General features: G+C 44.9%; 1 protein-coding gene and 1 non-coding gene across 2 annotated transcripts; both read right to left on the reverse strand.

Moving 5' to 3' along the window:
• Positions 1 to 6,764: 6,764 nt before the first annotated feature.
• EIF5 (eukaryotic translation initiation factor 5) lies at positions 6,765 to 13,183 on the reverse strand. The gene is made up of 12 exons (XM_065871569.1): positions 13,160 to 13,183; positions 12,814 to 13,025; positions 11,458 to 11,737; positions 11,266 to 11,347; positions 10,797 to 10,969; positions 10,418 to 10,529; positions 9,247 to 9,389; positions 8,836 to 8,994; positions 8,319 to 8,480; positions 7,824 to 7,988; positions 7,386 to 7,520; positions 6,765 to 6,980 (listed from the first exon to the last, which is right to left on the reverse strand). Exons 3-12 carry the CDS (start codon positions 11,527 to 11,529, stop codon positions 6,891 to 6,893), a joined length of 1,293 nt encoding a protein of 430 aa, XP_065727641.1. The 5' UTR covers positions 11,530 to 11,737; positions 12,814 to 13,025; positions 13,160 to 13,183; the 3' UTR covers positions 6,765 to 6,890.
• Positions 9,758 to 9,881, reverse strand: LOC136119714 (small nucleolar RNA SNORA28). Its single transcript, XR_010655675.1, has one exon. It is a non-coding gene; the product is annotated as a small nucleolar RNA SNORA28 (small nucleolar RNA).
• Positions 13,184 to 13,509: the final 326 nt, after the last annotated feature.

Consider the following 13,509-nt stretch of genomic DNA (forward strand, 5'->3'; position numbering starts at 1 on the left):
TGACTTTCGCATTTAGTGGATTTTTTTTTTGAGGTTAAATGCTTTCATTCTTTCCTCATTTCCATTTAAAAAAAATTTTTTTTGGCCGCATGGTGTGGCATGTGGGATCTTAGTTTCCCGACCAGGGATCGAACCAGTACCCGCTGCGTTGGAAGCATGGAGTCAACCACTGGAATGCCAGGGAAGCCCTCATTTCCTTTTGTATATATTCTAGAGCTGTTTTCTTTGTAGTCATCATGGGCACTGCACTTAACATCCTAAAGTTATAACACTCTGATTTGAACTTATACACTCTCTACTAACATAAGCTCCTTTACAGCTCTATCCCTACCTGTATCTGTTGTCACAGAATTACATCTTTATACAGTGCAGTGCCCCAAAAGATAACACAGAAACTATACTACTAGCTCTTAGATTTTTAATGTATTACTCTCTTAAATCACATAGAAAACTGAGTTACAAACCACTGTTACAATACTACCTTTTATCATTTTCCATGTATTTACCTTTATTGAAATCTTTATTTTTTCTTATGGCTTTGAGTTATTGTCTAGTGTTCATTTCACCCTGCAGGAGTCCCTTGAACATTTCTTGCAGGACCTCCAAGGTTTCTGATGAGAAACCTGCTATGCTATCGGGTCACTGTTATGAGTTGCTTCTCTTGATGATTTCAAGTTCTCTTTACCTTTTGAAAGTTTGATTATGCGTCTCTGGTGGATCTCTTTGTGTTTATTTTACTTGGAACTTGAAGCCTCTTGGATGTTCATGGAGCTTCATTCATTTACTTTGGGACATTTTCAGCCATTATTTCTTCAAATATTCTCCCTGCCCTTTTCTCTCCCTCTCTCTCTCCGAGACTCCCACAATGTATATGTTGTTCCTCTTCATGGTGTTCCACAGGTCACTCAGGTTCTGTTCATTTTTGTTCCATCTGTTTTTCTTGTTCTTCCCTTGTCCTATCTTTAAGTTCACTGATTCTTCTGTGTGCTCAAAGGCTGCCTTTGAATCCCTCTAGTGGATTTTTCATTTGTTATTGTCCTTTTCAACTCCATAATTTTGGGGTTTTTTTTAGGTTTTCTCTTTATTGACATTTACATTTTGTTCAGACATCATCATCTTGACTTTCTCCACATCTTTAGTTCCTTGATGTCCCTTGTGTTATCTATAGCCTGGTAAACACAGTCTGATTTTTCTTTCACACAAAATGCTCCTCTGAGTCTGCATCTGGCTCCACCAGTTGGGTCTCCCTGTGGCCCAGAGGATATTATTTAACTCAGGAACTCGTCCACTCTGCATCCTCCCAGGAAACCTTCACTAACAGCCTTTCACACATATTCTAACCACAACTGTGCAAGGTCACCTCTTTATCAGGTAACCCCCAGTAGCTTCCTGAAGGCAAACTGTGCCTCCCCTATTTGACCCTAAGGTCTCTTCATCAGGGCCCATGTCCTCTCCTCTTGCCTCCCACACAGGGTAACTGAAGTGCTGGGTGCTCACAGAAGAGCAGAGTCCACTTGCTGTTTGACTGCCTGGTTATACAAGGAGGCTGCTGTGCAGATGTCCTTTACACAGGAAATAGGTGCCAGCGAAAACACCCTGTCCTGGATGTTTCCAAGCGCCAGTTTCCCTTGCTCCAATCACAAATCCCTATTGCGAGGTAGCCTTTGACAGCCATGTTTCAAATCCCTTGTAACACTCTGCACCCCCTGCGCCCCTCCCCCACCTTTGGCCACATGTGACTGGAGCTGCCACTGGAGCTCATGGTGCTGGAAGTGAAAAGAAATCAACCTGATAGAAATGTTGCAAGACCAGTGTGAGACTATCAGACATGCCTTCTTAGGAATCTCAACTAGTAAGTCTGGAGAACTGAGCATTAACCAGCAGGAACAGAAGCTTGATGGTCACAGGGGGCCATGAGAAAACCAAGTCATGAGGAGGTTCCGTGTAGCTTTACAGGGCCAGAAATTTCATGAGTATTGGATGGAGAACTAGAGAAACCCAGAGGGAAGTAGACATGTGGGCAAGCGCCCTGGAGAAATGTTCTTTCTTGCCCAGGGACCTGGAGTCCTAGTTGGTACAATCTGTGTCCACAAGGCTGGACCTGCTGGTGTCTCTTGGGTCCTTGCAAGGCCAGGTTTGTGCACTGGGGCTCCCAGTGATTCCGTCATAATGTGAATCCTTGGGAAACTGTTCCCAACTGACTCCATGAGTTATCTGTCACCAAAAGAACTTTATCACATAAGACCTGTGATCACATTTGAGAATGCTTTTCTTTGCTCTTTGAGGAATCCAACCCTGCAACTACAGAGGGGCTGTTCCTAGCTTGCAAGTCATAACAGAAAAGCCCTGTGTTCACTCAGGCCCTGAACCTCCTGGAATCCCCTCCAGGGTGCTGCCCTAACCCCAGACGGGAGATCTTGGTCTGCAGGGAAGGTTCCAGCACTCCTGGGTGCTCAGATTCTGCTGCCTGTGAGATAGGAATTTGGGCTTGTTAATCCTTCCAATCTGACATTGTACCCTCAGGACAGCCAGGGGACCCTGACATTCCCAGGCCAAAGTGCATCCTTGTCTGACCAGTCCACCCTCATGGCAGCTGCTGGCTTTGTCAGCCATGGGATTAATAGCCCTCCTCGATTCCCACAGTGGCTCAGCATTCCTGGCAGAAGGATACAAATGTAATTCCATTCCTGCAGCTTATGAAGACTCAGTTCTCCAGGGTTCAGTTTGTAGATGAGTACTGCCACCTCCTCCAGCCTCATCCCACACACTGCACTCAACTAAAGGGAGTAGCTTCTACTTTCCAGACATGCTCCCCTACTTCTTCCTCCAGGGTAAATTCCTTTGAAATGCTACCTCTTCTCTAAGACATTCCTCGAAGTCCCCAATCATTTCCTCCCTCCTCCGAAGTTCCACCCCTCTGTCCTGTGTCTGCTTTGGTCTGCGAGCTCCTTTAAGGTGGGGCAAGGCTGAAGCAAGTGTGAGATGCGGGCCAGGGGTACAGATGGGGTGCATGAGGTTGGCACCCTGCCTCAGATTCTGTCTGGAGCTTCACCCAAGTCAAGCCTGGACCCTGAGAGCTGCTACCTGGCCCTCCCTCCAACAACCACCCTACGGACCAAAAAGTTACTCCTTATCCTTGCCCTAGGTGCTTCCCAGTTTACAGGACCTGAGAACTGTAGGGTGGGACAAGATGGAAGCTCACACAGCAAAAGCCATGGGGTCTGGGCTGCGTGCTGTGGAACCTTCAGCCAATCTCCTCCTCAGGACCTGTTCCTTCCTTGTGAAGTACACATTACCTAATGTTTATGCCACCAACCTCACTGGGTACTTTGGAAGGATTCTTTCCCTGAATGTTAGAGGACCACTGGGACCAGACTCAACCCAGCCTCATACACTGGCCCTGCACCTGTCAATCCTTATCTCAGGCTGGGCTGGCTTCTGGTTCATGCTGCTATTTACATTATGTTATGGGCCCCAGGTGGGGCCATGGCCTGCCCTCAGCCTCTGCTCTAGACTGGTCTGAACATCACTGCACATTAAGGGCTGCTTGAGGCAAAAACTGTACCACTCTGAAACTGCTCCAGCCAAAAATAACAGCCCTTTCAACTACCCACTGCTCTCAATCTGCTGTAACCCCTGTTCTGAATGTCTGCAGGTACCGGCATGAGCTCTTCTTCCCTTCTGTCTCTCTTCCTGAGGGCAGTTTTTCCTAGCTGCCCCACTCACGCATTACCTCTCCTGCTTGCTGTATTCTAATTGCTGTACACAGGCATTACCATCCCCATTAGACACAGGAAGATGGGCTTCTAGTTTTACAGAGGGCCTGCCAAAACCTAGATGACTCCAGAGCCCAGGTGAATATGCCCCTTAAACTCAGAACGCATAACCGAATACCAGTCATTGAGAACAATGTACAAGTCCTGGTTTGGGTTCTGAGGAAAGAACCTCTCCGTGTTATTTCCATACGCTAGCACATAGGAATGGTTCAATTTTCCGGCTGTGAAGAACTAGCAATCTTTCTGAAGACCTCTTTGTTGGGCTAGGGCTGGAATATAGAACCCTGAGGCAGGTGGCCACAATGCCTGAGCTCCCAACCTCCTACAAAGGCTCAAAGGGACAAATTCTGGAGACTGTGCACAGGTCAGACACAACACCTTTGGCAAGTCTTATGGAGTGTCATTCTTGGAGGAGTAAAGATCTATCCAGAGTACCAGGGACAGAGAAGATGTAAACATGACTGTCCATTCAGGAAAGATAGCACACAAACCACACGATAGTTGCAGAGGGCAGAGATTCAAGTGCAATACTGCTCCTGGTACCGATAGCGCTTTGAAGCTTTGGAGTGGTCAGATAGGCTGAAATCTGAAAAACCATCAGAACTGACAATACAAGGGTTGGGCAAAATTTTTGCATTTTAGGGTTGCTCTTAATACTGGCCAGTGAAGCTGTAGCAATTCATTAGATGAACACCCATTCCCTCTCAAACCTTTAGGAGCCCAAATAGTACCTTTCAAGTTCATTAACCTCATAACTTTAAAAACATTCCTTTCTTAACTAAGGCTAAATGCTATAGCCAGTTATTTAACTATATACCAAACACACCTCAAGTCCCTCATCAACACCCAGGCAAGATTTTAAGAAACCAGATGAAAGCAGACCTTTCTGGTTTGTAATCAACTTGAGTTACAGAATAAGAACACAAGATCTAAGGAAAGCCACTGTAATGAGCAACATCTGTTTCTGAGTAGGGGGCAACTGCAGAAGGAAACATCCAACACAAATCTGAAGCAACAGCTACAAAAAAGGGGAGATTTCAATGCTTCAATTTTAAAAACAAAAATTTAGGTTAATATTAAAGCAGAGACAAAAAATAATTTTAACGTTGTTTTAATCACATAACATAGCTGTTTCAAACAGGAAGTTTTAAGACAGTTGAATACAGCAAAGTGAAAGATCACTCTATTAGGATAGCTGCTATGAATAAACTCCTTACTCTGTGGATTTGAATTCCACTGAAAGTTTGGCACTAGACTGAAGAGTGGTCTAAGCCAAAATTTTCTCTTTAGTGTTTAGAAGCCTTGTAAGTTTTCCTTCAGATTTAAGGGGGTGGGGGAGGAAGAAAAAGGGGAAAAAAACCCTCTATAACAGAACCTCATTAGCTTGATAATGGGTATGCTGAATGCAACTTGATCCCCCCAGAACAATTCCAGATAATGGCAAAAATTTAAAACCTAGGTGAGACATGAATTTGCAAAAACCTCTTCTCTTTGGTGCGACAAAGCACATTCCCCTCCAGGTAGGTATATGGCTCTCCTTCAATCTCATCAAAATCTATCAAGAAAGGCAGCTGGAGACCAATTTGTACCTCTCCAGTAAGATTGCCAGGGTTTAATTTCTTAAAATACCAAGCTAACAAGGTTTTATTATACCAAATGTTCATATAATTTCAATGTGAAAAAAACTTACATACATTTGTTAAGGTCTCATTGTAATCTGTGAGATGGATCACAAACAAAGAGGTGAATGATATAAGCCAGTGCTCTCCACGCATTTTGATTCCCAGTGTACTTTTTGTGTAAATTTGCCTCCTCAAGATGATTTCTCAGATGTAGTCATAAGCCCTTCTATCAAGTGAGTTTACATCAGCAAATTGGGCAAGCAAATCACAAGAAGTTATTTCCAAACCTAAAGCCCAGGATAGGCTGGGTCAGGCCCTAGTCACCTGCTTTCAGTTGCCATCATCACAGACTTCCCGGGTATCTCACACTATTCATTGTGAAAATAAAAAACACCCCAAGTCTTACACCAAAATATAGGCTCTTAGAAGTATGCTTTTAGCTTTTTTTAAAAATAAGACATTTTGGGGGGTGGGGGGAATCTGAGATATAGTTAACACTTGTTTTGGCAAGATAGCAACAAAAACCAAGAAAGTATAAGCTATGTATCCAAATGCAGAAGTCATCAAAGAAACCAGTTTATCAGGGGAAAAATCCACAATGAACAAAAGATACAGTATGTCTAAATATTTTGAAGTTGTAATTTGAATCAAGAGTAAAATTGATTGAAGAATTTTGCTCAGTTTTTGCTAGAGATTAAGTGTACCTTTTCCTGCTTCCCCCCAATAAAATCGTAGAGCTTACTTATCACTCCCCAAAGTTTCAGTTTTCTCTCAATATAAAGCAAGAGCTACATACACATAATAAAATGTTTATGTTAATGTAGTAATTCCCCTGGCTCATCCAACGTGCAATGCACATGACTTCAAAGACTACAATTTGGGGCAAGTATAGAAAAAATGAAAAAAAAATACACAATTCAAGTTTCAAAACCTGTTCTTACAATTATTTAGAGGACACCCAGGTCACTTTAACATCTCAGTAAGTTAAAGGTGTTGCACTGTCACTTGATTATCAGTCCATCTTGGCATGGGAAGAATGTACATTACCAGATGCCAATCTGAGGGACGAGAAATAAGACTCAGAAGTACTAACAGGCTCCAATAATCCTATCAGATTAGATGATGGTGCAACAGCTTTTGAAGGAGCCAGTTATTTCAGCTTACGTAAGTCATTCCGAGCCAAAAATCTGAAGAACGACCAAAATCTTTACTTTTATAACTGTATAAATGTGACCCAAATGTGTCCACCACTAAATTTTCAAAAAGAAACATGCTGTAAATAAGCAAACTACTCTGCTCACTGATATGTGTATGGACTCCCTAGATGTCTTGTTGGGTTTAAATACAGACCACTCACAGCAATACATTTTTAGTAGAAAGTGTAGCATGACGTTAAGCCATTTTAGCTTTTGCACATACATGTTGCACTTCTGGCTGATGATGCAGAAAGATTCTCAGCATTACACTGTTAAGCTGGGCTGCACCCACCCCTTTAAATGGCATCAATATCAATGTCATCGTCCTTGTTGTCAGACTTTACAGCTTCAACTTTCGGTACACTGGCAGTCTTTGAATACACCACCTGATAAAATGAAGATTTTTGATTGTAAACCTTTATCCCAGTAAACCCTTGTAAAATAAAACCACTAAGAAGTCAACGGTCAACAAAGGACAAAAACTACCTAGAGAAAGCCATTATTCTTCATGAAAATTTGTGTGTATGTAAAAAGTAAGTTAACCCTCTGCAGCCTAACAGTACCTTATTTTTATGGACGATCAACCCTATACTTACGTTAAATAAACTCTCCCTTTGGAAATTCAGACTGTTATTTGGAATCAATGTCTGGGGGTAGGAGAGATTTCCAGCACCTTTTCTATTAATGTGATTACTTTCCGAATTAAGAGGCTGTATTACCCAATACTGGCATTTTATAATTCTCAAACACCCACCACTAACACCGTATTTAACGACTTCCCCAGCGTTTACCTCAATGTTCTCATCTTCATCATCATCTTCACCACCGGAAGATTCTTCCTCTGCTTCCTTCAACCATTTTATAAAAGGTTCCGCTTTGACACGAATCTCTTTGGCAAGTTCTTTTGAGACATATTTCTTAGAGGCCTAAAAAGTGTTCAGTATAATTTTCTTACTTCAAGGAATTTAAAATAATGCGAGTCATTTATATAATTGCCCAAATACATCTCTTTGAGGGGACTGGGCCACATCCTAATCTTGACCCCTCAGCAGAATAAATGTATTCAGCACAAGGTTTTCTAGAAACCTTACTAGAAAGCTACCATGATGAGAATCACCCTACAGGTTACACCAGTCAAGCATGTACAGACTAGGTATTAGTAGTTAACTACTTCTTCCAAAAAAGCCCCAATACCTCTAATCTTAAAGAGCCATTTAAATATTCCCCACCTTTTCTGACCAGCTGATGATGACTTCTTCCTCCAAAAGGTCTGCATCATACATCTCCTTCAAGATGTGTGGAATCTTGGAGATGAGCTGAGCTTGATGCATTGCTACCACACACTCCAAGCCATGAAGAAGGTACCGCTGAGCTTTTTTGTTGTTGTGACAAAACTGCAAATAAATATCTCAGCATTAACAAGCTTTCTTAGATGTTCTAAGTTGACAATTCTAATATATGTTCTAAATAAACTTATTGCCTTAGAAATTGTTCTTTTAAGCCATGGCGCTACAGCAGTCGTTCAGAGAGTTCAACGCTTAAAGATCTCTAACTTACTTTACGTATAAGGGACTACATGCACCAATTTCCAGGTACTCCCATTCCTGTTAAGGTAGGTCAATTATCTCCATTTTCAGGATGACAGTACAAATAAACGAGGTTAAATCAGTATTTCCAAGGTCACACAGCTGTAAAATCTTATGAATCTAGAATGATTTGCTTACTCGTAAGAAATGGCGCCTGTATTTCTTAATTTGCTCTCTAATTTTCTCATTAAAAAGAACTTCAGTCAAAACAAGAGGGCCCATGGCTTTTACATCCAGTCTTTCTGCTTCAGCTACAATTTCTTTGTCAGATGAGTCAATAACACCCTCTTCTTTCTTTTTCTGCAAATAAAAGGAAGCAATTCAGTGAGATGGAAGCACATTTTGCTCTAGAGATACCAGTCCCTGCTCTTACGAACTCTTCCCCTACCTAATTCAAGAAGGTTCTAGGACTTCTAAATAATACACACCTGCCGAAGACAATGCCTGGAACCACCCTCAAAAAAATTTCTGAACAAATAGAAGAAGTAAAGGTGAGACTTGTATTTGAGTATTTCAAAAGGAAGCATGGAAAAAACACAACAAACTACCTGTCAAGTACCCAGCTTAAGTAATATCTAACAAAGCTCAGGGATGGGTAGAAGCTGATTTAGTATGATCAAGAAATGTTTAACTGTTCTTGAAGCAAGCATTTCACCTTAACAAAATCAAACAGGATATTGACACGCTCTTCAACAGTCCTTTCCAAATCATCACTGAGGGTTAAAACTTTCGCGTGGTCACTGATTTCGTCCATTCTTCGCCTTTGAGCTTCCTCTGTTGTATCCTCCCCCCAATCATCATCTTCCTCTTCTTCCTGTTTTTAAAAACAAAACTGCTTGGCCAAAAAAAACGACCTTATAGGTAATAAAAAGAAATCCCAGATTTCTAGTCAACAACAACTTCCCACTAAACTTGTGTTCACATTAGTTTAGTCAACGAATAGCACCTGGAACCCAATATACTGATGTATTGTTCACTGAACAGCAGTTCATTTCTGCTCACCTCAACCAAAGGTCACACTATACACAATTTTAGTGCCCACCACACCCATCAACCTTGCACTGACCACAGCATGCGGAGGACTGATTTCACTGGGTGGTGGTGGTGGTGGTGGTGTCTCACTGCTGGACATGGAACCATTTTCCTTGTCTTTGCCCTTTCTATTTTTCTTTTCCTTCTCTTTCTTTCCTGTACCACTGTCACTATTCTCTACAGGAACAAAAAGGAAATAAAGTTTAGTACCGTAACTTGTATTACACCTCATCACCCATCGTGAACATTTAAAACTTGCCCTTTTGCTTAGAAACCCTCCCCTCAGAAAACCACACACAGAATGCTACCTATAATTCTAAATGAATTCACAAGTTAAATTCATCCACTGTATTTCACAGGTAAGCAACTCAAGCTGAGAATGGAATGTCCCTACCTATCAGTGGTATTAACTATTGGGTAAAATTAAGACTGAGTGGTAATACCTCAGAAGACCAGGTAAAGTGGCACTCACGACCCTCTCCTTCCATCCGTCGTGAACTTAAATAAGGGTATTTCTTAACTGCACTTTAGCCAACAGCTGGAACACTGTTTAAGCCCATATAACGGCTTGTCTCACGGAGAAGAGAACACCGGAATAGGTTAGACTTTCTTGCTATAGCAAGCTCAAATTGTGTCAGAGTTTTGATCATCTGCCACAGAGTGTTGCTTGCATGCTCTAAAACCACTTTAGCTTAATGAGCAAAGACCCACATTTACAAAAGTTTTCCAGAAGTCGATCCTTTACTAAGATCCCATTACAATTTGCTTTACAGTATTTCATACATCCTAAGACAGGTCTTGAAAATCGAGAATGTGGTACAGTTTAACTGGCAGCCTGTACTTCACCTTTAACAATACATAATACAGTACATTTAACAAAAAAGTTCAAAATTCAGTAAAATATGGCACAATGACTAGAAATTTCTTTAACAGTTGACCTTTGGACAACACAGGTTTAAACCGCACAGGTCCATTTACATGGAGTTTTTTTTTCCTCAATAAATACACACTACAGTTTCACACCATCCATGGTTGGTTGAACCTTGGATGTAGAAGGCTGACCCTATTGTTATAGGCAAATTTTCACTTGTGCAGGTATTCAAAGGTCAACCTCACTCCAGTTTTACAGCAGTAAAGAAACTTCCATTGTTTCCAACTATCAGGTGCTTTATGCCAAGATTTTAGAAGTTATCATAAGCACTTACCAGGTGGGTTTTTGAGAATGAATGTGCAGAGTTTATGATGTGTGTCAAGCATGCCTCGATAGCCACAGGCTTTACAAGAATTACCTATTGTTTGTTTCTTTGGATTGACATGCTGCCAAAAAAGCAAGAATAAGTTATGTCAATCATAATATATGATGAAAATTCTGTGAGGAACAAAATATGAAAGGACCTAACCATCAAGAGGCATCTAAAACACAAGTCTAATATCAAAATAATTTCTTTTTTTTAACATGAAATCAGTATGGAAATACCTGCAAAATATGATGTTCGCTCTGCCTTCCCGGGAACATAATTTGCTGACATCACAGAAACAGATACAGTTTTTTCTTTTACTGACAAAAACCTCAAAGGCACTCACCAGATCCGTTTCAGGATTCTCACACTCAGGACAGAGAACAAATTTTTTAATGAATCCATCCAACATGTCTTGCAGCTTATTCGCCTCATGAGATCCATTGACAATGTAACGGTCATTCTTAACATCAAACTGGGTCTGTGCTCCCAGTTCACAACCAAAATATTTGGTGGGATCTATTTGGGGGAAGAAAATCTGTTCATTAGAGTTAACTAAATTAAGCTTTGGCTGCTCACCCTCATTTATACAAATAACACTCTGTATTTTTAAGTTGCTAGGTTCAAAAAATGTGTTGCCCAGATAGTTTTTTATACTAGTAACAACTAACACATCAATGAGTTTTAAGCCCAAATTTCCACTCGACCCAGAAGTTAACCAACATACAATTCAGGCAAGATTTTGCAGACCAGAAATTATCACGTTTGTGTCAATAAAATGCCTCTTTAGACTTCTTTCAAGAGGCATTACTTACACGTTGGAGGCCGATTAAGCGCTTTGGCTACGTCAACCATGTTGACTATAACTGTCTTGATTCCATTTCCTTTGCCCTCAACCTAAAGGAAGTAAGAAGTTTAATTTTGCGCGTCTACCCCGGGAGAAGCAATCTTCAATAATCTATGAAAAAAAACTTAGGACTTGCTACTAAAATGAAGATGAACATTACCTTGGCAATCAGACGGGGCATCTTGTAGCGATAGAACTGGTCTGACACGCTGCGGTTGACGTTGACAGACATTTTGGCTTATTAGTGGCTTTATCAATAAGATGAAGAGATCTTTGATTGCAACTTTTTGGTATCCTCTGTCTGGAGAAGAAGGGATGACATAAACGACTGCAAGAGTTCTCGGTCTCTGACATGAAAAATTTTTCGCCACTGAGGCTGTAAGCTTCTTGCTTGTATGCTATGTTTCCCCAATACAGGTACCAATGGCTGCGCAACAGCTCTGAAAAAGAGGAGGAAGAACAAACAAATCCCCCACGTTTAACGCGATTCCTGCATTAAGACACCTCCCTGTCCTTTCTAATCACGCCTAAGGCTCCAACGTTAAAAGCATCTGTGTTACGCAAAAACCAGTTCTCAGACTCACGTAACACGGGACACCTGCAGCAACACAAAAGGTAACCATTTGGACGCAGATGTGATTCTGGGAGACACCAGACTAAAACGACAACCAACTACGGCGCTTCAGCTGCTCTGGGTTTTTATCCGACCAGTCACAACGGTCGGCTTCGGCCGAGGAGCCGTGTTTTAACGACCGCCGAGGAACGAACACAGACAGGCCTCTCCTCTCCCCAACCCAGTCCGTGTTGTCAACAAACTTGTGATACATCCCTCGACGACGAAACTCTGTACGTTCTTCACGCTCAAGCGGCGCCTTCGGCAGCCAGGGCTTACTTACTCCAGAGCCACCCGTCCCCAACTACACCCACGGAACACGGCCTCGCGGGACGCAGCGGAGCGTGCGCGGACGCCCGGCCCCGACCGCGACCTCCTGTCCCTTCCTCTTCTCTACGCACACGCACACGCACCCGCAACCTTCGCTCCCGTCCCCGCGCCCGTCGTTCCCTCCAGGGCTGTCAGCGCTGAGCCGGAGGCCCCCGCGAGGCGGGAGCGGCGGAGGCGCAACGTCGCCGGCTTCTCCGGCGCCCGCAGCAGCCCCGCCATGTGCGCCGCCCGGCGGGGGAAGCGAATCCGGCCGAGGGCCGCCGGCCCGGCCGCCCCCGCCCCGGCGATGACTCAGGAATGCAGCAATTAGGCCTGAGTCAGCCCCGGGCGGCGGCGGGCCCGCGCGGCGCGCTCCCGCGAGGACGGGGTTGGGTACAGGTGGGGGTGGGGTACAGCCGGGGGCGGGGGGCGGTGTGAGGACAGGAGGGGACGCGGCGCCCGGCCCCGCCGCCCGCCCGCCCAAACTGCGCCACACACGCGCGCTCACACACACAAGCGCGGGCGCGCGCGCGGGTCACGCGGCGCGCCGCCATCTTGTGCGGCCGCCATCTCCCCGCCGGCCCGCCGACTCACCGTTTTCGTCAAATAAAGACATAAACCCAACGCTGCTCGCCCGGGACTGGGATGAAGTGAGGCGCGCGCGAACCCGAGTCCGAGGAGCGGCGGTGGAGGCGGCGGAGGCAGCGCAGCGAGCAGCGGCCGGGCCAGGCGCCGCCGAGCAGCGGGGAGGGGCTGTCCCAGCGACGTCCGGGGTCCACACCCTTCAGCGCCCGGGGCCTGGCGACCTGGCGCGGAGAGAAGGCGCAGTGAGCCGCGGGCGTCGGGGCGCCTTCCCCGCCAGCCAGCGGCCCGCGGAGGTCGAGGGTGCGGGGAGAACGGGGGACCGGGCCTGGGGCTTCCGCCCCTCCACCGGACTCACCTCTGGAATGTTCTCGCTGTGACTGAACAACGCCGCCGCCGCGCTCAAGCTACCCTCGGCCCCAGCGCCCGCCCCCCGCGCCAGGCCGCACAGCCCATTGGCTGGCCGTCCACCCGAGCTCGCTCGTCATTGGCCAGCATTTCGCGTCAGTCGCGTCTTTCCCCGCCCCTTCTGCTTCCTGAGGCTCCGCTCGCCGCCTCGGCCCGCCTCCAGCCCTGCATCCCGGCTTCCTTCTCTCGCTTTCCCCTCCCCCGCTTTTCCCAGAGGCCTTCGCGGGCTCGCGAGAGTGGGCGGGCCGCGGCGGCGAAGCTCTGCCGCTGTCTCGCGCTTTGTCGGTTTGGGCGCTCGAG

This window comes from Phocoena phocoena, chromosome 2 (assembly GCF_963924675.1).
Source record: "Phocoena phocoena chromosome 2, mPhoPho1.1, whole genome shotgun sequence".
NCBI classification, from domain to species: Eukaryota; Metazoa; Chordata; class Mammalia; order Artiodactyla; family Phocoenidae; genus Phocoena; species Phocoena phocoena.

Excerpts from the sequence above, each read along its gene's own strand:
- EIF5 (XM_065871569.1), bottom strand. The coding sequence starts at position 11,529 with ATGTCTGTCAACGTCAACCGCAGCGTGTCAGACCAGTTCTATCGCTAC. Across the intron at positions 10,530-10,796 it reads AGAATCCTGAAACGGATCTG|CATGTCAATCCAAAGAAACA; the intron begins GTGAGTGCCTTT and ends CTTTTTTGGCAG. Across the intron at positions 8,995-9,246 it reads TCAGTCCTCCGCATGCTGTG|GAAGAAGAGGAAGATGATGA; the intron begins GTCAGTGCAAGG and ends TTTTAAAAACAG.